Below are 27,764 nucleotides of genomic sequence, written 5' to 3'. Positions count from 1 at the left end.
TTCCTTAGAAACCTGGAAATTCTGTGGCACTGCCTCAGGGACTTCCAGGAAGCTGAGACTCTAGGCCTCCACCTACCACTGGTTCAACCAGAGCAGGTACACTTTTGTCTCTTCTTGTATATTAGACTTTTATAAAATTTTATTTGAAACACAGGTTCCAGTTCCCCCTCTTCAAAAAAAACCAAAGCTTGAAATCACAGAGATCACTACCTGCTCTCAAATTCTGTGACCCTGTAATATAAAACCTTATCAGTCATTGAAATCCTTTGCTTGAGAGTAGGTGTAGAAGGGGAAGAGAGAAAAAAATATGAGGACATTGGAGATGAGGAACAGTGTCCTATAATGAGGAAAAAGAGTGTTGAAATGATAGGTTGGAGCCTTGAACAACAAACTTCACAATTTAACATTTTCCTTGAGCTGCTCTCAGGCAAATATAGAGTCTCTTTTTGATACTTTTCTGTAGTAAAGCTTTGGAACAGTATGAAAATACTCTTTTCTTTATTTTTTAGAAAGAAACAAATGGATAGACTTTTGACTTGCTTGAATACAGGTAAATATCTCCTTGGTTATTTTCACTCCTTCATTTTGCCTCTATCCTCTATTAAATTCTCCAAGTACATTGAGCACACTGACTCAGGCTTCGTGTTTGAGTCAAGCTTCATGCTTTTACTAACATACGTCACAGCAGTATACCTGTTTATTTATTCACAAGCAGAGAAAAGTTTGTCATCATTAGCATTCATCTCCAAATGTGATTTCACCTCTGTTTTTATTCCAGTTTTTTAAAAGACATTTCCCTTCCTTCCTTCCTTCCTTCCTTCCTTCCTTCCTTCCTTCCTTCCTTCCTTCCTTCCTTCCTTCCTTCCCTCCCTCCCTCCCTCCCTCCCTCCCTCCCTCCCTCCCTCTCTCTCTCTCTCTCTCCCTCCCTCCCTCCCTCCCTCTCTCTCCCTCCTTCCCTCCTCCCTCCCTCTCTCTCTCTCCCTCCCTCCCTCCCTTCCATGTCTATTGCCACTTGGTCCTAACCTAGAAATTGAACAGGTGAAAAAGGGTCAAGACAAATAAAAATATTCTGAGCCCTGCTAATTTTCATGTTCTCTGAATCAAATTCAGATTGTTTACTCTGTTGTTTTGAAGCTGTCCATCTGTCTATCCAAGTCTGTGTCATCTCCTCTATCTACTAATTGCTCCCTGTCCGCTTCATTCAGCTAACGTCCTAGCTACATTGCATTCCTTTTTCCAACTCTATGCTTTCTTTCTTGGTGTCCCTTTTGCCTAATAGGTCTTCCAGTTTCTACTGCCCATGTACCTATTTCCTTATGTCTAAAACACACCAAAAACTCCATATCTTAGAAATTCAGTTCCATTTATTGCAGTAGTTCAATTTTATACCTCAAATACCTGTCAACAGGGTATAAATGTAGCAAAGTGGTTTAGAAACTACAGCTTTTCAAAAGATAAAAAGTTTTCTGTTGGCATTCTTATCTCTCAGAAGGGCACATGAGTATGTAATAAATGCTTTCTGATGATGACGGCACATTCTAGTTCCATACTGTGCTTGCTGTAGGAGCTCAGTAAATATTATGCCAACCTATCAATACTCTTCCAATCCTCAATCTCCTTTTCAGTGTTTTAAATGATTATTCCTCTTCTTTGTTTCCTTACACGTAAATCATATCTTTCTACCTCAGGTGGTGAATGATTGCTCTAATTAAAATTATAAATCTCTCCAAAGATGTGTTTGTTCCCCAGAGTTTGAGTTAACAGTTCCTTGGAGCTTGGTAATGCTTTTTGTCATTTAAATTACTTTTGGTATGCACCCATGCACACGCATAAAAAAAGAACTTTCTAAATTCAAGCTCATGTTTGACTGTTTTTAAAGCAGGATTAACAGCTTTGCTAGAGTATAAAGTAAAAGACCTCAATATCAGATTTTCCTGTTTGACTGCAGCACTCCCGAAACTTGCTCAGTATTTTGATGGAGAAGTCTCGACTTCAGGCTCAAGGACTAATGAAGCTCATTGGTTTCGAAAAACAGGTAAAAGGAAATTCTGTGGCTATGGGAAACATTGTGGGGTGGTAGAATCAGATGTGGATTCAAATTCTGGATCTTCCATTTGTAGCTATGGGTACAAGGATAACTTGCTTAATCTCAGTCGGTGAACTCCTCACTGTGATCCTCATTTTTTAGATGGATTTGTGCCAAGTAAGAATTTATCATATGTCCCCAATTTTAAAAAATCCAACACTATCTCCATTGGCCATTGTCCTAGAATTAAAGATTGGAAGTGATGGAAGTCTCTAAATTTACCTGGAAAAAATTTCTCTAAAAACCTAAAGTTAGCTTTTTTTAACCCCTGAGAAACCCCTCATTAGTGTGTTAATATTAAAGATGTAGGTAGTGGAGATTATAATGGTACAGGTTAAACAGTAAATTTTCATAATTATGTTATTTCATGTTAACTTTCAGCTTGGAACTTGGCTGTGCAATGTAACAAAGACCCAGTGACAATGAGAGAATTTTTCATAATTTCTTACAAGGTAAGTCTCTTCCAACAAGTATCTCACATATGGATCACAACAAGGATATGACCACTATGAGTATAGTCAATGACTAAGTATAGAGTGAGATTGGCTTTTAATCTAGGAATTTTTAATATATGTTTAAGCAGGAATGACCTAAGGGGAATTTGATCTCTATAGGGTATAATATGAGAACATGAGGCAGGTCTCCCCATACTGAAGTATCACAAACAACCATCATGGAGCCTAAAGTTCTACCGTAAGAGACTTACTCCTTTATCTTTGAAGGAATTTCAGTCTCTCAGAACCTATATCAAAATATAGCTATCTTTAGAAGGGAATACTCTAAGAAGTTGTCAATTACCAAAACATTAGGAAGGGTTATGGGTATAAGTCTATAGGAATATTGAATAGGTATCTGGGGACAACAGGAGGTTAAAAGGATGCTAAGAAGCTTGGACCTGCTTTATAATTTTTCTGAGAGCAGGTTTTGTGTGTAAGAATTTGTGAGCTTGTTTTGCAGTTATAAGCCTTTTAAAATAGGTGTTATCCTCCAAGGTAGAGGTTAAATGCCAGAAAGAGGATCAAGTATTGATTAGAGGATGAAAGGAGAGATGGCAAAGAATATCCCTCATACACATTCTGGAGTATGCGGTCTGATATGTTGAGGTAGATTAAATATTTTAGAACTGGAATGAACTATAGAGATAATCTAGCACAACTCCCTCATTTTATATATGAGTCACCTGAGATGTACAGAGATTGGGTGTCTTGAAATGCTATTAGTTAAATGATGGCGATGATTATGATCACTAAATATTTGGGGAGATTAAGAAATAATGTTTGAAAGTTTAGGTATAATTTCCATTTTAATTAGGTGAAATAAATTAGCTTCAGTTTTGACATTCATGATAGCACTAGTCGGATTCCATGTTAGAATCAAGTAGCCTAGAATTTTACTGTACTACAAAGCTGGGAGGTTTGGGTTTTTTTGAGGTTAATTTGTGCTTTTATTTGCTAATATAACTTAACTACAGTGGCCTGCAAACTTTTGATCTAAAAAATACCTTTTACATCACAGTCCAACAAACACACACACATATATAATATGTATGCATATATAAGCAAAACAAAAGTTTTGCCAAAAATGTCTACCCTGAGTGTTAATTCTCTTTTTTTTTGAGACTTTTTTTTTAAAGCAGTTTTAGGTTTACCACAAAATTGACAGGAAGGTACAGAAATTCCCCCATATACCCCGTCCTGACACATGCGTAGCCATTATCAACAGAGTCGTACCTTTTCTTTTTTTTTTGCGGTATGCGGGCCTCTCACTGCTGTGGCCTCTCCCATTGCGGAGCACAGGCTCCGGACGCGCAGGCTCAGCGGCCGTGGCACACGGGCCCAGCCGCTCCACGGCATGTGGGATCCTCCCGGACCGGGGCACGAACCCGTGTACCCCGCATCGGCAGGCGGACTCTCAACCACTGCACCACCAGGGAAGCCCCCTTTTCTTTTTTAAACCAATGACAAACTGCATTGACACATCATAAAACCACAGTCCACAGTTCACCTTAGGGTTCACTTTACTGAAGTGAGTATTGTTGCATGTTCTGTGGGTTTGGACAAAAGTATAATGACATATATCCATCATTATAATGTCATACAAAGTATTTCACTGCTCAATAAAAACTTCTGTACTCTGTGTATTCAGCTCCCCTCTCCCCCCGAAACTCCTGGCAACCGTTGATCTTTTTATTGTCTGCATAGTTTTGCCTTTCCAGAATGGCATATAGTTGGAATCTATTTTTTTTCCCTTGAATAAAGAGATTCAAAGTCTTTATGTCTGTAAGACCACTTATGGCCCACTCGTGTGTGGACCTCACTGGCTCTAGGTGGCAAACCTCCCCACTAAATACTGTAGCTTTTCTTCCAATATTGAGACCTGTCCCACTGGTCCTACCCAGAAGCCATGTGGAGCTACAGGGGGACATGTGTTGGGTATTTGTTCATAGGAAGGCCACAAGTTTGTGCCCCTTGTCACAGTGAACTCAAATTTCTGTTGGGTGTGTTGTAAATTGAGGAGCCATTTCTTCAGGCCCCCTGCTCTGAGCACAGCCCATGGGATTTTTTTTCTAAAGCTGGAGGAGAAGGTTTAATGATGAGGTTATGCCTAATGCCTGTCAAGATTTGACATTGTCTCTTTCAACCATGAACAATATAGGTACTAATTTCAGCTCTATTCAGTGCAAAGGGGAAATCTATTTGCCAGGGGGAAAATCACTTAGAAATTACAACGTAAACCAAGAAGTAAATCACTAGATAGAAATACAGGGCCAAATGACAGTACTTGTCATTGGGAAAGATAGGAAAATTGTGAAGAAATGAAGCTTTTTAATCTCTAGAAAGGTGCTAAAAAAACAATAGAAAGTAATAGAAAATTAAAACCATAGATCAGTGTTACAGTCTATATCATTTTTAAGGTGAGATGTGCTTTTCCAGCTGAATTTTGTCATTCAGACAGGATTTTGCTGATTTTCATTCTGATTGTTTGTGTTCACCTGGCAGAATTCTCACTATTCATTGATGTTCTGGTTATTTCTTATCAGCTGTCCCAGTTTTGTCCTTCTGATCAAGCAGTTCTGATTGCACAGAAAACATGTTTACTTGTGGCATCTGCAGTTGATCTAGAGAAAGGGAGAAAAGCTTCAACAGTTTCCGAACAGGTAATGTGCAACCTTCAGGAAAAACACAAGCATTCAGTGTGCTGTTTGGTATGTTTGCTTTCCCTGATGCAATTGTTTTTGATTCTCTTTAAAGAATCCGTTCCTCCATTCTAGCAACATGTTGATTTCAAAGATTTGTAATGACTACTTCCTTCCTAAGGAAAGGTCACATTTGGCTTGGCCTCTTCTTTTAAAATGCCCCTTGCCATGAATCATTATTTCTGAATCTGTTTTGAAATAGTCTTTATCTTAATCATCTCCCTGTGATCACATGTGGTCCATAGGAGTGTCTTCTCTATTTCTGTTTCCTTTCACACATCCTCTAAGGAAGCACTCATTTACTTCAACAGCTTTGATACCCATCTGAAATTATTTAGTTGGCTTGTTTTTCGTCACTCAATTGCATTTGCTTTCTTTGGCCCACATTCTTAAATATTTTATCATTAACTCAGTTTTAACAAGAAGAAGACAGAATTCCTACTTTCACCTGAATTCCACTCTCAGCTTAAACCTTACCCCTTTTAGGAGATACCAACATGAACATCTTGCTCTCCCATCTACCAGAGTATTCTTTGGTTTGTCTTTAGTTCTTTACCTTCCTTCTTTCAAGCTAAGAAAGTTGTCACCAAGTTGGACCACTAGCATTTTTGTATGGTTTTAAGTTCTAGGTCTCTCTGCTTTTTTCTCTTCCCTAGACAAAGAAAACGTCACAATCTCCCATACCTACCAGCTTCTTTTCTTTCCAGTTGGTATAAAATCCTTCTTGGTGCTTATTCCCTTCCTTCTGTTAATCTGTTCTTTTATATGATTCTTCACATCTGGAACAAACTCTTAGCAGATCTCTGCCAACATATTTTGTTTTCTTTCTCTTCCCTTGTTGAGTTCAACTTGAAAAACATATGAGTACCAAGCACTCTGCTAGGTACTGGGGATAAAGAAGATAAAGTCGTTGTCCTGAGGAGTAAAGGGGCTTCTTTTTAGAAACCTTTCCATCGTAAAAGAAGATGAAAAAAAGAATCTACGAGCCTCAGAGCAAAACCAAAACAAACATTTTGCTTCTTAACAAGTAAGGGTGTTGTCGAACTCAAGTTCATATGCCCCACACACAGTGAGGCCAAACAAACTGAAATGTCAGAGTTTGGAGCAGAGAAAGGCTTATTGCAAGGGCCATGCAAGGAGAACGGGTGGCTCATGCTCAAAAGACCCAAACTCCCCAATGGATTTCAGGGAAGAAGTTTTTATATGCAAAATTTGGGGGGAAGGTGGTGCAGAGTGTGTAACCCTCCTCTGATTGGTTGGTGGTGAGGTAACAGGATGGTGTTCCAGGAATCTCAATCATCAGCCTTCTGGTTCCAACCAGTCTGGGGTCCACATGTTTGTGCTCAGCCTAAAGGTATCATCCTCCACCTGGGTGGGGGCCTTAGTTCCTGTAGAAGAACTCAGAGATATATATCAAACTGTTATCCACATCCCCCAAGGAGGAACCAGGACCACCATCCTGCAGTATTGTATTCTTTCTGCATTCCCTCACTCTTCTAATTAGTAACTGTTTGAATCTGCCCTTTGGAACTCGGGGAAGGTCTAGGAGGCTGAAAACCTTTATTCTACAAACAAGAAATGGGGGAACGGAAAGGTTTTTATTCCCCAGGAGGGCCCCACAGGGTCGTGCTCTGTTTCAATGGTATTCTCACAATAAGGTCTTTTGCTTTACTAAGAAAACAATAACATCTTGTTTTCACATAGCAGTTTTAACTTTTTAAAAGCTTTCCCTCTTAAGTTGGTAGTCCTGAGTCTGTTAAATTTGTATCTCAGTGAATAGAGATCAAATTGACGTGAGGGAAATTTCACAAACTCTTAAGTATGATCCTTAATTATTTTGTTTGTTTCTAACACTGTTCTTTTTTTCCTGTGTTCTTTCTCTTGCACACACTTATGTTTCCTAAGAACTCTCTAACCTAGTAACCTTTCTATAATCTTCTTTGCTTTTGAAAGGATATCTGTTTAGATAATTGAAGATGTAGTTCTGCCTTGCCCCATGTTAGTCTGGCCCCTATGAGTTAGACCATGGTGCTCTTTCTCTAATGAAGATTTGTTGGATTCTATTATTTACATCTGTTCCTTGTTCTCTAAATCCTCATCAACTGAAGTATTTCCAAATAAGTATATTATGAAGCAATATAGACTGCATAATCCTATCAACATTGCATCTAGTCTCCTGAGTATGAGCTGGGGAAAGTGAGGGATGCTTTAAAATATATATAGTAATTGTAAGTCATCAAGGAACCACATCTTTATCCTAGAACAGGACAATTTGTTACTGAAGGGGAAGCTAGGGAAGAGATCTGGTCTTCTGTTAACTACTTATCCTTCATTTCTACTTCTTTGATCTAAGGAAAGAACCAACAGGTTAGGCAAGGTATTGTGTGATCAAAAGATTTGAAAGGTGTGCTTGGGCCAAAGATGAGTAGAGCATGGGGATGCCTGATTTAAAAGTTAGTTACAATATAGCTTTGCTAAATTGACAAGAAAAGGGGTTTCCTGCTGAGGGCAGTTTCCTACAAAGAGCTGCTTACAAAGGTAAGCCCAAAACCTAATGGGGAAAACAACATTAAACCCCAAGGCTTCAAAACAATCCTCCTTGTCTTGGTGCCCCACATTTTGAACCCACTGGGGCTACAGTTGGGCCCCCAAGCCTCTAGACCCCACCTGCATGGCTCTGCCAGGTGCAGTACATGCTGCAGCTCTCACAAGTTAGGGTTCAGGCTGGAATTCCACAAGGTGGCTCTACTGGTCTGGGGTAGGAGGCTCTGTGGGGCATTGCCCTAGTGAGGGCTTTCTGCAGTGGTTCTCCCCTACAGAGGTTCTTTGCCTGGGCCCTGACGGTCTCTGGGGCATCTTTTGAAATTTAGGAGAGGGCAGCAGTGCCCCCCAGCTCTTGGACTCTGAATACCGGGGAGAAAACACCAAGCTGATGCCTTCCAGAGGTTTGCAACCTGTGCCTTCTGGGGGGACAACCACAGCAGCCTGTACTGCACTTGGGGTGTCTGAGGAGCATGGTGTGGGAACTTGAGGAGCACAGCCCAGGAGATGAGATGGCTCTGGGCTGCAGTGGGCCCCTCCTTTGAAATCCTTCCGCCCCGCAGGCCCTTGCACTCTGGGCCCCTGATGGGAGGGCCAGCCCCAAAGATCTCTGATCTGCTGTTGAGGTTATTCTTCCTTTGCCTTGGACAATAGGTCCTGGCTTCTGTTTAGATGGCTGACCAATCTGCCCATTGTCTTGATGAATAGCTCCTAGCTTCTGTTGAGATGGTTCATGCACAGCAATCTCTTATCAATTCAGCCACACCCTTGGTGTTCTCTCCCTTTGATGCTTTCTTATTTCTTTCAATATTAATGGGCTGAGAATTTTCCACATTTTAAAATTCTGCTTAATTTTTTTTTTTTTTTTTGCGGTACGCAGGCCTCTCACTGTTGTGGCCTCTCCTGTTGCGGAGCACAGGCTCCGGACATGCAGGCTCAGCGGCCGTGGCTCACGGGCCCAGCCGCTCCACGGCATGTGGGATCTTCACGGACCGGGGCACGAACCCCGTGTCCCCTGCATCGGCAGGCGGACTCTCAACCACTGCGCCACCAGGGAAGCCCCTCTGATTAATTTTTGATTAACAATTCCACCTTTAAATCATTTCTCTCTTCTCACATTTTGCTATAAGCATTCAAGAGAAACCAAGCCACTCTTCAACACTTTGCTTAGAAATTTCTTCAGCCAAATATCAATTTCATCGCTCACAAGTACTACCTGCTATAAAACACTGGGAACACAAACACAATTCAGCCAAGCTCTTTGCCACTTTATAGCAAGGATGGCCTTTCCTCCTTTCCTCTAGTTTCCAGTGTTCCTCATTTCCATCTGAGACCTCATCAGAATGACATTTACTATCCATATTTCTACCAACATTCGGTTCACAACCACTTAGATATTCTCTAAGAAGACTGAGGCTTTCTCTACAGCTCTCCTCCTCTCTTTCTTGGTCCTCAAGAGAATTTCCCTTAACAGTCCATTCATGGCAAAGTAGACTTTCTAGCATGCACCGCCAAACTCTTCCAGTCTCTGCCCATTACCCAGTTCCAAAGCTGCTTCCATATTTTTAGGTATTTGTTACAGCAGCACCCCACCAATCAGTACCAATTTTCTGTCTCAGTCCATTCAAGCTGCTATAACAAAACACAATAGACTGGGTAGCTTATAAACAACAGAAATTTATTTCTCACAGTTCTGGATGCTGGAAGTCCCAAGATCAAGGTGCCAGCAGGGTTGTGTTCTTTGATGAGGTCTCTCTTCCTCCTTTATAGCTGACACCTTTTCGCTGTGTCCTCCCATGATGGAAAGCGCCAAGGATCTCTTTGGAACCTTCTTATAAAAAGCACAAATCTCATGTATGAGGGCTGCATCCTTATGACTTTAGCATCTCTCAAAGGCCCCACCTGCTAATACCTTCACCTCTGGGGTATGATTTTAACATATGAATTTGGGGGCATACATTCAGACCATAGCATCATAGCTTGAGCAGCGTCCCGTAAGTATTGGTTTGTTTGTTTTTCTCTTTTCATTCATCGCAAAATATTTTCTAATTTTCATTATGATTTCTTCTTTGACCCATTGTTTATTTAGGAATCTATTGTTTAATATCCACATGTTTGTTTCCCAAATTTATTATTATTTATTATTATCTTACTGATTTCTAATCTTGTTCCACTGTGGACAGAGTACATACTTTGTGTGACTTCAAGTTATTTTATTATTATTTTTTTTTGTGGTACGCGGGTCTCTCACTGTTGTGGCCTCTCCCATTGTGGAGCACAGGCTCCGGATGCGCAGGCTCAGCGGCCATGACTCATGGGCCTAGCCACTCCGCGGCATGTGGGATCTTCCCGGACTGGGGCACGAACCCGTGTCCCCTGCATCGGCAGGCAGACTCTCAACCACTGCGCCACCAGGGAAGCCCGACTTCAAGTTATTTTAAATTTATTTGAAGTCTGTGTTGTGGCCTAACAAATGGTCTGTCCTGGATAAAGTGCCATGTGTGCTTGAGAAAGAATGTATTTTCTTCTTGGGTTGGTGAAATGGTATTTAAAAACCTATATATAGTTTTATACAGTTGTTTTTTTAAAACGAGAAGAAAGAAGAAATATATATTTATACTTTCTTTTACAGTTACATAATTACTTTTATCAGTACACTTTGTTTTTTCCTTTAGATTCAGATTACTGTCTGGTGTCACTTGCTTTCAGCCTGAAGAATCTCTCTTAGCATTTTTATAAAATGGTTCTGCTAGCAAAAAGATTCTCTCAGCTTTTTTTAATCTGAGAATTTATTTTGCTTTCAGCTCTGAAAGATAGTTTTGCTGGATATTAGATTCTTGGATGACTGATATTTTATTTCATTACATTGAATATGTTATCCCACTGCCTTTTTAATCAAGATTCTGCATTTCCTGACATTGTCATCATACCTTCCTTCTTTAAGTGTGGTTTCCTTTAGTTGTTTGAACATATTTAGAATAGCTACTTTGAAATCTACGTCTGCTAAATTCCAACATTGGACCTTTCCAAAGTCAGTTCCTGTTGCCTACTTTATTCCTGTGTATTCCTGTGTATGGGTCATACTTCTTGTTTCTTTGCATATCTTATAATTTTTGGTTGAAAACTGGACATTTTGCATAATATATTGGAACATCTTTGGATACTGATTCCCCCCCATCTGGGACTTGCTGTTAATATTTGCTTGTTTATTTGTTTAGTGATTTGGCTGGGCTAGTTCAGTGCAGTCTATTTCCCACAGCTGTATAGTAGTATAAAGCTTCTGATATTACTTGTCAGAGATTACAGTCTTTGCCTTTGCAGTCACCCTGACCCCTCCCCTGAAAAGGGATGAAAGAAGTTTTAGCAGGGTTATTTTTGACTATCTCTTTCTGTGATCTCCCTGTTAAGCTTCTGAATGGGCTTCTTTTATTGGTATCACACACAGATGTAAATCTTGACTAATTACTAGGTGACTGCTGTGTGTGTGTGTGTGTGTGTGTGTGTGTGTGTGTGTACGTTCATGTGAGTGTTTGGAAATGCTCTTTGGCATAAATTGCTCCACAGTCTGATCCAATTAAAGTAATGCCCCTTTGAAGGGATAGGGAATCTTCTTAGCTTTCTCTTCCCCTGGTTCTCTCTGTAAACTTCTAGCTGGTCTACTGTTTGGCTTGTCGATATCATTAGTTACCAACCTCCTGTTAATTGCCCACACCAAAATCTCCACTTTTTTATAGTGCCCGTAGACTCGAACTTCCTCAAATTCTATGTCAATAAAAGTCAGTCTCCTTAGGGTGATTACAGAGCTCACTCTTCTAATGGCCTTCCTCTCCTCCTGAGCAGAAACTCTATACCACTGCTTTGAAACTAGAGGCAGGGACAGTGACCCATTTATATCAGAGTGACAATACAGCTCTATGAGTCAGGGCTAGGCAAAAGTCGTAGTCCCTAGCATTCTTGGCTTGCCTCTTCCAGCATGGAAACTCTATCTTATAAGCAAGCTGAGGTGAGGGCGATTGAGACCCAGTATTCTCAATTTGCAATGTCTGGTATGGGGAGTGGGTAGAAAAAGAGAGCTCAAGTCTTCTCAGTTGTGCCTATTTATAATAGAACTCATGCAATACAGATCTTGGGGAGGGGGATGAGAAGTACTGGCAGCATGCCCATTCTGGTCATCCCTAGCCTGGAAACTAAGGATAGAGTGAGCCCCATCTTCTTGGCCACACCCACCTAAAGTGCACTTACATCACACTGAGCTTGGGGGAGAGTGAGCAGATCATGGCTCAACTGCTACAGGTATTCACTCTTCTTACTGAGACTTCTTAGATTTCCTGGAATAGATGTTTCCCCATTTGCTATATGCCCTCAGGGCAATTTCCTGAGACTTTATATGATTGTGTTTTAAAATTCTCACCAGTTATGGTAGTTTTGCTGGGGAGAGAGGATCCATGGCTCTCCTTATACCACCATTCTGGAAGTGCTTCTCGTCTATCCTAGATTATTAAAGAAATTGATAATGTTCAAGATTTTCTATATAATCCTCATTTTCCTGGAACATTAAGGAAAAGTAAAAAAATATAGAGAGAGGCTAATATTTATATATAAATTCCAAATATTCACTTTATACTTTCATTTTTCTATAGTTTTATTTTTAACTGTTTTTAGTGAAAATGATATTTTTATTTGCTTAAAGTTTGGTTTGGTTGAGACTAATTTTCTCATGGCTTTCTTACCAAATAGACCATGTTACTGAATCGTGCACTTGATCAGATCCATAAATGCAGAGACATCTGGAATCTCCTGAAAGAAACAGGTACAGTGGGACTGGGAGTTTGGTAACACAGTTATAAAAGGGGTTTCAAATCTTACTAACCTAGTCTTTATCACCAGAAATTTGTCCCAATGCAATACTTGATAACCAGTCAAATGATTCTTTAAGAGCTAGATTTTCCCCGTTGTATGTCTGTATTTTGACTCTTTGGCATACTACTTAGAGTAAGAACATTTTTTACCTTGATTTTTATTGAAGTATAGTATTGAGTATAAAAATAGGACCATAATTGTTCAACATAACTTTATTGCTCTTAGGTCACTAGATTTGATGTCTTAATTTAATCAAGTTTTAACTTTGACTAAATGTAGGGTACAGAGTTTTCCAAACCAAAATTACAATATCGGATACTGCTAACATTTTGTTATGAAATAATCAAAATAATAGTAAACCTTTTCAACTTACATGGTAGTTTGCTACTGTTCCCTGATTAAGGATGGTATTATTAGATAGACTTTATTATGTCCATCTGTTTCTGTTTTAGTTAGAATTTTTAAAAAACTCAATAGATATTAAATTGAATTACATGTCTTTTAAGCTTCTATAGAGATAATCATATGGTTTTTCTCTTTTGAAGTATTAATATATTGAATTATAATAATATATTTCCTAAAATTGAGTCATTGTTGCATTTCTGGAATAACCCCTATTTGGTCATGGTGTATTATTATTTTTTAAAAGGCTGATGAATTTGGCTTCCTAATATTTAGAAATTATTGGTCTGTCATTTTGTGTGTGTTCATGCATGATATCTTTGATGGATTTTGATATCAAACTATAGGAATTATAAGGAAGAACATAAACACATGAAATTTAGTTCACCTCTCTCAATCTATGGCAGGAATTTAAAAGAATACAAACAATAAAAAGAAAGGACAGAGAATACCTAAATAACATTCTTAGTATGGAAGATTTAATAGAAATGTACTGTATAACCTGAAAACATACTTTATAGCCTGAGAATAGAAAACTCATTTTCTTTTCATGTGCCCTTTCAACATTTACAAAATTGATCACAAGAAAAACTTGAATAAAAAAAGAAAAACGTGAATACAATTCTAAGACATAGAAATAAAACAGACAACATTATCTGATCACAATGCAGTAAAACTAGAAATTAATAATGGAATCAGGAAACAAAACCCTTGACCAGTTGGAAATTTTAAACAACAGTAATAATGGAAAATCAAGAAAATCATGATAACAAGAATACCTCATAACAGAATCTGAATTACTAAAGCAGTGCCCAGCATGAAATTCATACCGTCAGTGCCTTTTATTTAAAAAGTATATCAGGGCTTCCCTGGTGGCGCAGTGGTTGAGAGTCCGCCTGCCGATGCAGGGGACACGGGTTTGTGCCCCGGTCCGGAAAGATCCCACATGCCGTGGAGCAGCTGGGCCCGTGAGCCATGGCCGCTGAGCCTGTGCGTCCAGAGGCTGTGCTCCGCAACGGAAGAAGCCACAACAGTGAGACGCCGTCGTACCGCAAAAAAAAAACAAAAAGAGTAAAAGTATATCAGAATGCTAGCTGTCTAATGAAAAATCAATTTCTTCTTTCTAGGAACACAGCTAGACTCTTATCTATCTATCTATATGTATCTATATATCTGTCTGTCATCTATCTATCTGTATCATTAGAGACGTGCAAACTTAAACAACAATGAAATGCCACTACACACCTGTTAGAATGGAAAAATTTAAAACACTGAAAACACCAAATGCTGGTAAGTATGTGCAGCAACAGGTATGCTCATTCATTGCTGACAGGAATGCAAAATGGTTTCGCCACATTGAAAGACAGCTTGGCAATTTCTTACAAAACTAAGCGTTCTCTTGCTATACAATCCAGCAGCTGTGCTCCCTGGTATTTACCCAAATAAACTGAAAACTTATGTCCATGAAAGGACCTGTACATGGATGTTTATAGCAGCTTTATTCACAATTGCTAAAATTTGGAAGCAACCAAGATGTCCTTAAGTAGGTGAATGGATAAACTGTGGAATGTCCAAACAATGAAATATTATTCAGGATTATGAAGAAATGAACTATTAAGCCATGAAAAGACATGAAGGAAACTTAAATGCATATTACTAAGTGAAGGAAGCCAATCTGAAAACGCCACATACTATATGATTCCAACTATATGACATTCCAGAAAAGACAAAACTATGGAGACAATAAAAGGATCATTGGTTGCCAGGGGTGAGTTGTGGAAGGAGGGTTGAATAGGTAGAACACAGAAAATTTTTAGGGCAGTGAAACTATTATGTATGATACTACAATGGTAGATACATGTTATTATACATTTGACAAAATCCATAGAATGTACAACACCAAGAGTGAATCCTAATGTAACCTATGGAATTTCAATAAAAATGATACGTCACTGTAGATGCATTGATTGTAAAAAATGTACCACTATGGTACAGGATGTCAATAGTGGGGGAGGTTGTATACAGTGGGGGATAGGGTATATATGGGAGCACTCAGTACGTTCCACTCAATTTTGCTGTGAACCTAAAACTGCTTTAAAGAATGGCTATCATTGGTGCTCCTTCCTGCACCAGGATAAAAGCGTGCCCCTGTGCTGATGCTCTTCCACCTGGCACCTGGAAATGAAACGCATGTCTAAATTCCACTGCAGCCAACCCACAGACCAACCTGGGAGAAATTAATCTTTGCTGTTGGGTGACTTACAGGGTGATAAAGAACTTCAAACTGCAAAAGCCGTGTGGAGGACAGGCTCTTGGTGCTCCAGCCAGGTGTCAGGGCTGTGCCACTGAGGTGGGAGAGCCAACTTCAGGACACTGGTCCACAAGAGACCTCCCAGCTCAACATAACATCAAGTGGCGAAAATCTCCCAGAGATCTCCATCTCAGCTCCAAGATCCAGCTCCACTCAACGACCAGCAAGCTACAGTGCTGGACACCCCATGCCAAACAACTACCAAGACAGGAACACAACCCCATCCATTAGCAGAGAGGCTGCCTAAAACCATAATAAGGCCACAGACACCCCAAAACACACCACCAGACGTGGACTTGCCCACCAGAAAGACAAGATCCAGCATCATCCACCAGAACACAGGCACTAGTCCCCTCCACCAGGAAGCCTACACAACCCACTGAACCAAGCTTAGCCACTGGGGACAGACACCAAAAACAACGGGAGTTATGAACCTGCAGGCTGAAAGAAGGAGACCCCAAACACAGTAAGTTAAGCAAAATGAGGAGACACAGAAACACACAGCAGATGAAGGAGCAAGGCAAAAACCCACCAGACCTAATAAATGAAGACGAAATAGGCAGCCTACTTGAAAAAGAATTCAGAATAATGCCAGTAAAGATCCAAAATCTTGGAAATAGAAGGGAGAAGATACAAGAAACGTTTAACAAGGACCTAGAAGAACTAAAGAGCAAACAAACAGTGATGAACAACACAATAAATGAAATTTTAAATTCTCTAGAAGGGATCAATAGCAGAATAACTAAGGCAGGAGAACGAATAAGTGACCTGGAAGATAAAACAGTGGAAAAAACTACTGCAGAGCAGAATAAAGAAAAAAAGAATGAAAAGAACTGAGGACAGTCTCAGAGACCACTGGGACAACATTAAATGCACCAACATTCGAATGATAGGGGTCCCAGAAGAAGAAGAGAAAAAGAAAGGGACTGAGAAAATATTTGAAGAGATTATAGTTGAAAACATCCCTAATATGGGAAAGGAAATAGTTAATCAAGTCCAGGAAGCACAGAGAGTCCCATACAGGATAAATCCAAGGAGAAACATGCCAAGACACATATTAATCAAGCTATCAAAAATTAAATACAAACAACAAATATTAAAAGCAGCAAGGGAAAAACAACACATAATACATAAGGGAATCCCCATAAGGTTAACAGCTGAACTTTCAGCAGAAACTCTGCAAACCAGAAGGGAGTGGCAGGACATATTTAAAGTGATGAGAGGGGAAAACCTACACCAAGATTACTCTACCCAGCAAGGATCTCATTCAGATTTGACGGAGAAATTAGAACCTTTACAGACAAGCAAAAGCTAAGAGAATTCAGCACCACCAAACCAGCTTTAAAACAAATGCTAAAGGAACTTCTCTAGGCAGGAAACACAAAAGAAGGAAAAGACCTACAATAACAAACCCAAAACAACTAAGAAGATGGTAATAGGAACATACATATCGATAATTACCTTACATGTAAATGGATTAAATGCTCCAACCAAAAGACATAGACTGAATGGATGCAAAAACAAGACCCGTATATATGCTGTTTACAAGAGACCCACTTCAGACCTAGGGATGCATACAGACTGAAAGTGAAGGGGTGGAAAAAGATATTCCATACAAATGGAAATCAAAATAATGCTGGAGTAGCTATTCTCATATCAGATGAAATAGACTTTAAAACAAAGACTATTACAAGAGACAAAGAAGGATACTACATAATGATCAAGGGATCAATCCAAGAAGAAGATATAACAACTGTAAATATTTATGCACTCAAAATAGGAGCACCTCAATACATAAGGCAAACACTAACAGCCATAAAAGGGGAAATTGACAGTAACACCATCACAGTAGGGGACTTTAACACCCCACTTTCACCAATGGATAGATCATCCAAAACGAAAATAAGGAAAGACAAGCTTTAAATGATACATTAAACAAGATGGCCTTAATTGATATTTATAGGACATTCCATCCAAAAACAACAGAATACACATTCTTCTCAAGGGCTCATGGAACATTCTCCAGGATAGATCATATCTTGGGTCACAAATCAAGCCTTGATAAATTTTAAAAAATTGAAATCGTATCAAGTATCTTTTCTGACCACAATGCTATGAGACTAGATATCAATTACAGGAAAATATCTGTAAGAAATACAAACACATGGAGGCTAAACAATACACTACTTAATAACGAACAGATCACTGAAGAAATCAAAGAGGAAATCAAGAAATACCTAGAAACAAATGACAATGAAAACATGATGACCCAAAACCTATGGGATGCAGCAAAAGCAGTTCTAAGAAGGAAGTTTATAGTAATACAATCCTCAAGAAACAAGAAACATCTCAAATAAACAACCAAACCTTACACCTAAAGCAATTACAGAAAGAACAAAAAAAACCCAGAGTTAGCAGAAGGAAATAAATCATAAAGATCAGATCAGAAATAAATGAAAAAGAAATGAAGGATATGATAGCAAAGATCAATAAAACTGAAAGGTGGTTCTTTGAGAACATAAACAATATTGATAAACCATTAGCCAGACTTATCAAGAAAAAAAGGGAGAAGACTCAAATCAATAGAATTAAAAATGAAAAAGAAGTAACAACTAACCCTGCAGAAATACAAAGGATCATGAGAGATTACTACAAGCAGCTATATGCCAATAAAATGGACAACCTGGAAGAAATGGACAAATTCTTAGAAATGCACAACCTTCCGTGACTGAACCAGGAAGAAATAGATAATATGAACAGACCAATCACAAGCCCTGAAATTGAAGCTGTGATTCAAAATCTTCCAACAGGGGCCTTCCCTGGTGGCGCAGTGGTTGAGAATCTGCATGCCAATGCAGGGGACATGGGTTCGAGCCCTGGTCTGGGAAGATCCCACATGCTGCGGAGCAACTGGGCTGGTGAGCCACAACTACTGAGCCTGCGTGTCTGGAGCCTGTGCTCCACAACAAGAGAGGCCGCGATAGTGAGAGGCCCACACACCTCAATGTAGAGCGGCCCCCGCTCGCCGCAACTAGAGAGAGCCCTTGCACAGAAACGAAGACCCAACACAGCCAAAAATAAATAATTAATTTAAAAAAAATCTTCCAACAAACAAAAGCCCAGGACCAGATGGCTTCACAGGCGAATTCTATCAAACATTTAGAGAAGAGCTAGCACCTATCCTTCTCAAACTCTTCCAAAATATAGCAGAGGGAGGAACACTCCGAAACTCCTTCTATGAGGCCACCATCAGTCTGATACCAAAACCAGGCAAAGATGTCACAAAGAAAGAAAACTACAGGCCAACATCACTGATGAACATAAATTCAAAAATCCTCAACAAAATATTCGCAAGCAGAATCCAGCAACACATTAAAAGGATCATACACTATGATCAAGTGGGGTTTATCCCAGGAATGCAAGGCTTCTTCAGTATATGCAAATCAATCAACGTGATACACCATATTAACAAATTGAAGGTCAAAAACCATATGATCATCTCAATAGATGCAGAGAAAGCTTTCGACAAAATTCACCACCTATTTATGATAAAATCCCTCCAGAATATAGGCATAGAGGGAACTTTCTTCAACATAATAAAGGCCATATATGACAGACCCACAGCCAACATCATCCTAAATGGTGAAAAACTGAAACCATTTCCACTAAGATCAGGAAAAAGACAAGGTTGCCCACTCTCACCACTGTTATTCAACATAGTTTTGAAAGTTTTAGCCACAGCAATCAGAGAAGAAAAAGAAATAAAAGGAGTCCAAGTTGGAAAAGAAAAAGTAAAGCTGTCATTGTTTGTAGATGACATGATACTATACATAGAGAATCCTAAAGATGCTACCAGAAAACTATTAGAGCTAATCAATGAATTTGGCAAAGTAGCAGGATACAAAATTAATGCACGGAAATCTCTTGCATTCCTATACAGTGAAGATGAAAAATCTGAAAGTGAAATTAAGAAAACACTCCCATTTACCATTGCAACAAAAAGAATAAAATACCTAGGAAAATCTACCTAAAGAGGCAAAAGATCTGTATGCAGAAAATTATAAGACACTGATGAAAGAAATTAAAGATGATACAAATAGCTGGAGAGATATACCATGTTCTTGGGTAGGAAGAATCAACATTGTGAAAATGACTCTACTACCCAAAGGAATCTACAGATTCAATGCAATCCCTGCCAAACTACAACTGGCATTTTTCACAGAACTAGAACAAAAAATTTCACAATTTGTATGGAAACACAAAAGACCCCGAATAGCCAAAGCAATCTTGAGAAAGAATAATGGAGCTGGGGGTATCAGGCTCCGTGACTTCAGACTATACTACAAAGCTACAGTAATCAAGCCAGTATGGTACTGGCACAGAAACAGAAACATAGATCAATGGAACAGGATAGAAAGCCCAGAGATAAACCCACGCATGTATGGTCACCTTATCTTTGATAAAGGAGTCAAGAATATACAGTGGGGAAAAGACAGCCTCTTCAATAAGTGGTGCTGGGTAAACTGGGCAGCTACATGTAAAAGAATGAAATTAGAACATTCGCTAACATCATACACAAAAATAAACTCAAAATGGATTAAAGACCTAAATGTAAACCAGACACCATCAAACTCTTAGAGGAAAACATAGGCAGAACACTGTGACATAAATCACAGCAAGATCCTTTGACCCACCTCCTAGAGAAATGGAAATAAATCCAAAAATAAACAAATGGGACCTAATGAAACTTAAAATCTTTTGCACAGCAAAGGAAACCATAAACAAGACGAAAAGACAACTCTCAGAATGGGAGAATATATTTGCAAATGAAGCAACTGACAAAGGAATAATCTCAAAAATTCACAAGCAGCTGAGCTGCAGCTCAATATTTAAAAAAAAACAACCCAATCCAAAACTGGGCAGAAGACCTAAATAGACATTTCTCCAAAGAAGATGTATAGATTGCCAACAGACACACAAAAGAATGCTCAACATCATTAATCATTAGAGAAATGCAAATCAAAACTACAATGAGATATCATGTCACACTGGTCAGAATGGCCATCATCAAAAAATCTACAAACATTAAATGCTGGAGAGGGTGTGGAGCAAAGGGAACCCTCTTGCACTGTTGGTGGGAATGTAAATTGATACATCCACTATGGAAAACAGTATGGACATTGGTTAAAAAACTACAAATAGAACTACCATATGACCCAGCAATCCCGCTACTGGGCATATACACTGAGAAAACCATAATTCAAAAAGAATCATGTACCAAAACGTTCATTGCAGCCCTGTTTACAAAAGCCAGGACATGGAAGCAACCTAATTGTCCTTCGACAGATGAATGGATAAAGGAGATGTGTCACATATATACAATGGAATATTACTCAGCCATAAAAAGGAATGAAACTGAGTTATTTGTAGTGAGGTGGATGGGGCCTAGAGACTGTCATACAGAGTGAAGTAAGTCAGAAGGAGAAAAACAAATACTGTATGCTAACACATATATATGGAATCTAAAAAAGAAAGATCATGAAGAACGTAGGGGCAAGACAGGAATAAAGATGCAGACGTACTAGAGAATGGACTTGAGGATACGGGGAGGGGGAGGGGTAAGCTGGGACAAAGTGAGAGAGTGGCACGGACATATATACACTACCAAACGTAAAATCGATAGCTAGTGGGAATCAGCCGTATAGCACAGGGAGATCAGCTCAGTGGTTTGTGACCACCTAGAGGGGTGGGTTAGGGAGGGTGCGCGGGAGGGAGATGCAAGAGGGCAGAGGTGTGGGAACATATGTATATGTGTAAATGATTCACTTTTTTATAAAGCAGAAACTAACACACCATTGTAAAGCAATTATACTCCAATAAAGATGTTAAACAAAAAAAAACCAGAATGGCTGTCATCAAAAAGGCAAGGGAGAAGGCTTCCCTGGTGGCGTAGTGATTGAGAATCCGCCTGCCAATGCAGGGGACATGGGTTTGAGCCCTAGTCCGGGAAGATCCTTCATGCCACAGAGCAACTAAGCCTGCATTCCACAACTACTGAAGCCCGCGTGCCTAGAGCCTGTCTTCCGCAGCAGGAGAAGCCACCACAATGAGAACACCGTGCACCACAGCAAAGAGTAGCCCCCGCTCTCCGCAAGTAGAGAAAAGCCAGCATGCAGCAACGATGACCCAGTGCAGCCAAAAATAAATTAATTTTTTTTTTAATTTAAAAAGGCAAGGCAGGATGTGGAGAAAAGGGAATCCTTGTGTACTGTTGATGGGACTGTAAATTCTTACAGCTACTATGGAAAACAATGTGGAGGTTTCTCAAAAAATTAAAAATAGAACCACCATATGATCCAGAAATCCCACTACTGCGTATATATCCGAAGGAAATGAAGTCACTATTGCAAAGAGATATCTGCAGCACCATGTTCACTGCAGCATTATTCACAATAGCCAAGACATGGAAATAGTCTAAGTATCCATTGAAGGATGAATGGATAAAGAAAATGTGACATACATACACGTATATATGTATGTCTGTATGTACCATTAGGTACAGCTCCAAGGATGATGGGTTGTAAATGTTATTAAAAACGGATTTTATTTCAGTGTAAAAAAAATAAAGTAAATCTATTAATTAAAAAATAAATGTGGTAACAGAAAAGACTATAATAAGAAATTTCTGAGTGTTGGCGAGTCTTAGTTTTTCTGGAATATAGTATGCTTTTTCAATTTGTAAATTCAAGTGTTCCTCTTTTTCTAGAAATTTTTCTAGAACGGTTTTTAAACATTTGGTTTTATTTTCTTCCATTTTCTTCTTCAGGAACTCTAGGTATGTTTTGGATCTCCTTTGCTTGTTTCCAAATCTACCATCTTCTCTCTTTTTAGCGTTTTAATTTCCTTTCTCATTTTTTGAACACGTTAAATATTTAACTTGTTAATTAATAAGGGAAGCAGTATGATGTTATAGCTGTTTCAAAAGATGAGTAAAACACACACACACACAGGCAATTAGGAGATGGATTTACAAGTATATTCAAAACTGAATTGCCGGGCTTCCCTGGTGGCGCAGTGGTTGAGAGTCCGCCTGCCGATGCAGGGGACACGGGTTCGTGCCCCGGTCTGGGAAGATCCCACATGCCGTGGAGCGGCTGGGCCCGTGAGCCATGCCCGCTGAGCCTGCGTGTCCGGAGCCTGTGCTCCGCAACGGGAGGGGCCACAGCAGTGAGAGGCCCGCAAACCCCCCCCCCCCAAAAAAAAAACTGAATTGCCCATAGGTGTGTGTGAATGTGCATGGGTATGTTATCATTTGCTAGGACACAAAGGCCAAGAAACTCTCTCCACCAGATTTACCTGTAGTACTTGTAAATTTGAGGAAAATCATCTTTTTTCAAGGTCCTTCAAATTTACTAAGGTTCCTGGCCTTATGGAAAGTGAACTTTTTATCACATTTAGACTGGGAACCCTCCCTATAAGTCAGGTACCAGGACAGTTCCCTGAGAGGACTTTGTAGGCATTTACTCCATACAGCTGAGGTAAGATCAACCTTATTCCTTAAAAGTATCTTATCATACCTTATTAAGTGGCTGTCTTTCTTAAATATGGATAGTTCATGCAAGGCCTTTGTTGCACAATGAGTGCATATATATCCTGGTTGCACAATGAGTCCATTTATATCCTGGTTTAAAAAGTGGAAGATTTTTATAGAACCAATGCAAATAACTATATTGCCATGAACAATAAGGAGACTTAGGAACAGTTTCTGAATTCATAAGGGAGGGGTAGGATGGGGAGGAGGTAAGTGAGAATCATATCATTTTAAAATATTTTAATTTAGTTTACAGAAGCAGCATCTACTAAATTGTTTTTTTTAACATCTTTATTGGCGTATAATTGCTTTACGATGGTGTGTTAGTTTATTCTTTATAACAAAGTGAATCAGTTATACATATACCTATGTTCCCATATCTCTTCCCTTTTGTGTCGCCCTCCCTCCCACCCTCCCTATCCCACCCCTCCAGGTGGTCACAAAGCACCGAGCTGATCTCCCTGTGCTATGCGGCTGCTTCCCACTAGCTATCTACCTTACGTTTGGTAGTGTATATGTGTCCATGCCTCTCTCTCGCTTTGTCACAGCTCACCCTTCCCCCTCCCCATATCCTCAAGTCCATTCTCCAGTAGGTCTGTGTCTTTATTCCTGTCTTACCCCTAGGTTCTTCATGACATTTTTTTTCTTAAATTCCATATATATGTGTTAGCATACAGTATTTGTCTTTCTCTTTCTGACTTACTTCACTCTTTTTGACAGACTCTAGGTCTATCCACCTCATTACAAATAGCTCAATTTCGTTTCTTTTTAGGGCTGAGTAATATTCCATTGTATATATGTGCCACTTCTTTATCCATTCATCTGTCGATGGACACTTAGAGTGCTTCCATGTCCTGGCTATTGTAAATAGAGCTGCAGTGAACATTTTGATACATGACTCTTTTTGAATTATGGTTTTCTCAGGGTATATGCCCAGTAGTGGGATTGCTGTGTCATATGGTAGTTCTATTTGTAGTTTTTTAAGGAACCTCCATACTGTTCTCCATAGTGGCTGTATCAATTTACATTCCCACCAACAGTGCAGGAGGGTTCCCTTTTCTCCACACCATCTCCAGCATTTATTGTTTGTAGATTTTTTGATGGTGGCCATTCTGACCGGTGTGAGAGGATATCTCATTGTAGTTTTGATTTGCATTTCTCTAATGATTAATGATTCTGAGCATTCTTTCATGTGTCTATTGGCAATCTGTATATCTTCTTTGGAGAAATGTCTATTTAGGTCTTCTGCCCATTTTTGGGTTGGGTTGTTTGGTTTTTTTGATACTGAGCTCCATGAGCTGCTTGTAAATTTTGGAGATTAATCCTCTGTCAGTTGCTTCATTTGCAAATATGTTCTCCCATTCTGAGGGTTGTCCTTTCGTCTTGTTTATGGTTTCCTTTACTGTGCAAAAACTTTTTAAGTTTCATTAGGTCCCATTTGTTTATTTTCATTTTATTTCCATTTCTCTAGGAGGTGGGTCAAAAAGGATCTTTCTGTGATTTATGTCATAGAGTGTTCTGCCTGTTTTCCTCTAAGAGTTTGATAGTTTCTGGCCTTACATTTAGGTCTTTAATCCATTTTGAGCTTATTTTTGTGTATGGTGTTAGGGAGTGATCTAATCTCAAACATTTACATGTACCTGTCCAGTTTCCCCAGCACCACTTATTGAAGAGGCTGTCCTTTCTGTACATTCCTGCCTCCTTTATCAAAGATAAGATGACCATATGTGCATGGGTTTATCTCTGGGCTTTCTATCCTGTTCCATTGATCTATATTTCTGTTTTTGTGCCAGTACTATACTGTCTTGGTTACTGTAGCTTTGTAGTATAGTCTGAAGTCAGGGAGCCTGATTCCTCCAGCTCCGTTTTTCATTCTCCAGATTGCTTTGACTATTCGGGGTCTTTTGTGTTTCCATACAAATAGTGAGATTTTTTGTTCTAGTTCTGTGAAAAATGCCAGTGGTAGTTTGTTAGGGATTGCACTGAATCTGTAGATTGCTTTGGGTAGTAGAGTCATTTTCACAATGTTGATTCTTCCAATCCAAAACATGGTATATTTCTCCATGTATTTGTATCATCTTTAATTTCTTTCATCAGTGTCCTATAATTTTCTGCATACAGGTCTTTTGTCTCCTTAGGTAGGTTTATTCCGAGATATTTTATTCTCTTCGTTGCCATGGGAAATAGGAGTGTTTTCTTAATTTCACTTTCAGATTTTTCATCATCAGTGTATAGGAATGCAAGAGATTTCTCTGCATTACCTTTGTACTCTGCTACTTTACCAGATTCATTGATTAGTTCTAGTAGTCTTCTGGTAGCATCTTTAGGATTCTCTGTGTATTTCATCTACATCTACAAACAGTTGTCATCTACAAACAATGACAGCTTTACTTCTTCTTTTCCCATTTGGATTCCTTTTATTTCTTTTTCTTCTCTGATTGCTGTGGCTAAAACTTCCAAAAGTATGTTGAATAATAGTGGTGCGAGTGGGCAACCTTGTCTTGTTCGTGATCTTAGTGAAAATGGTTTCAGTTTGTCACCGTTGAGGATGATGTTGGCTGTGGGTTTGTCATATATGGCCTTTGTTATGTTGAGGAAAGTTCCCTCTATGCCTACTTTCTGGTTTTTTTTTTTAATCATAAATAGGTGTTGAATTTTGTCAAAAGCTTTCTCTGCATCTATTGTGATGATCATATGGTTTTTGTCCTTCAGTTTGTTAATATGGTGTATCACATTGATTGATTTGCGTATATTGAAGAATCCCTGCGTTCCTGGTATGATTACCACTTGTTTATGGTGTATGATCCTTTTAATGTGCTGGCTGTTGGGTTCTGTTTGCTAGTATTTTGTTGTGCGTTTTTGCATCTGTGTTTATCAGTGATATTGGCCTGTAGTTTTCTTTCTTTGTGACATCTTTGGTTTTGGTATCAGGGTGATGGTGGCCTCGTAGAATGAGTTTGGGAGTGTTCCTACCTCTGCTATATTTTGGAAGAGTTTGAGAAGGATAGAGGTTAGCTCTTCTCTAAATGTTTGATACAATTCGCCTGTGAAGCCATCTGGTCCTGGACTTTTGTTTGTTGGAAGATTTTTAATCACGGTTTCAATTTCAGTGCTTGTGATTGGTCTGTTCATATTTTCTGTTTCTTCCTGGTTCAGTCTCGGAAGGTGGTGCATTTCTAAGAATTTGCCCATTTTTTCCAGGTTGTCCATTTTATTGGCATAGAGTTGCTTGTAGTAATCTCTCATGACCCTTTGTATTTCTGCAGTGTCATTTGTTGCTTCTCCTTTTTCATTTCAAATTCTATTGATTTCAGTCTTCTCCATTTTTTTCTTGATGAGTCTGGCTAATGGTTTATCAATTTTGTTTATCATATCAAAGAACCACCTTTTAGTTTTATTGATCTTTGCTCTTGTTTCCTTCATTTCTTTTTCATTCATTTCTGATCTCATCTTTATGATTTATTTCCTTCTGCTAACTTTGGGGATTTTTGTTCTTCTTTCTGTAACTGCTTTAGGTGTAAGGTTAGGTTGTTTATTTCAGATGTTTCTTGTTTCTTAAGGTAGGATTGTATTGCTATAAACTTCCCTCTTAGAACTGCTTTTGCTGCATCCCATAGGTTTTGGGTCGTCGTGTTTTCATTGTCATTTGTTTCTAGGTATTTCTTGATTTCCTCTCTGATTTCTTCAGTGATCTCTTGGCTATTAAGTAGTGTATTGTTTAGCCTCCATGTGTTTGTAATTTTTACAGATTTTTTCCTGTAATTGATATCTAGTCTCATAGTGTTGTGGTCAGAAAAGATATGTGATATGATTTCAATTTTCTTAAATTTACCAACGCTTGATTTATGACCCAAGATATGATCTATCCTGGAGAATGTTCCATGAGCCCTTGAGAAGAATGTGTATTCTGTTGTTTTTGGATGGAATGTCCTATAAATATCAATTAAGGCCATCTTGTTTAATGTATCATTTAAAGCTTGTGTTTCCTTATGTGTTTTCATTTTGGATGATCTGTGCATTGGTGAAAGTGGGGTGTTAAAGTCCCCTACTATGATTTTGTTACTGTCGATTTCCCCTTTTATGGCTGTTAGTATTTGCCTTATGTATTGAGGTGCTCCTATGTTGGGTACATAAATATTTATAATTGTTATATCTTCTTCTTGGATTGATCCCTTGATCATTATGTAGTGTCCTTCTTTGTCTCTTGTAATAATCTTTTGTTTTTAAAGTCTATTTTGTCTGATATGAGAATTGCTACTCTAGCTTTCTTTTGATTTCCATTTGCATGGATATCTTTTTCCATTCCCTCACTTTCTGTCTGTATGTGTCCCTAGGTCTGAAGTGGGTCTCTTGTAGATGGCATATATACGGGTCTTGTTTTTGTATCCATTCAGCCAGTCTATGTCTTTTGGTTGGAGCATTTAATCCATTTACATGTAAGGTAATTATCGATATGTATGTTCCTATTACCATTTTCTTAATTGTTTTGGGTTTGTTATTGTAGGTCTTTTCCTTCTGTTGTGTTTCCTGCCTAGAGAAATTCCTTTAGCATTTGTTGTAAAGCTGGTTTGGTGGTGCTGAATTCTCTTAGCTTTTGCTTGTCTGTAAAGGTTCTAATTTCACCGTCAAATCTGAATGAGATCCTTGCTGGGTAGAGTAATCTTGGTTATAGGTTTTTGCCCTTCATCACTTTAAATATATCCTGCCACTCCCGTCTGTCTTGCAGAGTTTCTGCTGAAAGATCAGCTGTTAACCTTATGGGGATTCCCTTATGTGT

The 27,764-nt window shown here is 39.0% G+C and overlaps 1 protein-coding gene across 1 annotated transcript in view; it reads left to right on the top strand.

Moving 5' to 3' along the window:
- TEX11 (testis expressed 11) overlaps nucleotides 1-27,764 on the top strand; it is a gene marked incomplete at both ends in the record, with an annotated part of 339,328 nt that overhangs the window by 253,740 nt on the left and 57,824 nt on the right. Inside the window, 5 exons of the mRNA XM_082865110.1 lie at nucleotides 510-550; nucleotides 1,949-2,035; nucleotides 2,468-2,538; nucleotides 5,127-5,243; nucleotides 12,561-12,633. Of these exons, the coding sequence (XP_082721236.1) occupies nucleotides 510-550; nucleotides 1,949-2,035; nucleotides 2,468-2,538; nucleotides 5,127-5,243; nucleotides 12,561-12,633 (389 nt within the window). The remainder of the gene's footprint in view (nucleotides 1-509; nucleotides 551-1,948; nucleotides 2,036-2,467; nucleotides 2,539-5,126; nucleotides 5,244-12,560; nucleotides 12,634-27,764) is intronic.

This window comes from Leucopleurus acutus (assembly GCF_964270905.1).
Source record: "Leucopleurus acutus genome assembly, chromosome: X".
NCBI classification, from domain to species: Eukaryota; Metazoa; Chordata; class Mammalia; order Artiodactyla; family Delphinidae; genus Leucopleurus; species Leucopleurus acutus.
The sequence above is the reverse complement of the archived record's forward strand: the minus strand, read 5'-3'. Positions and strand labels throughout refer to the sequence as shown.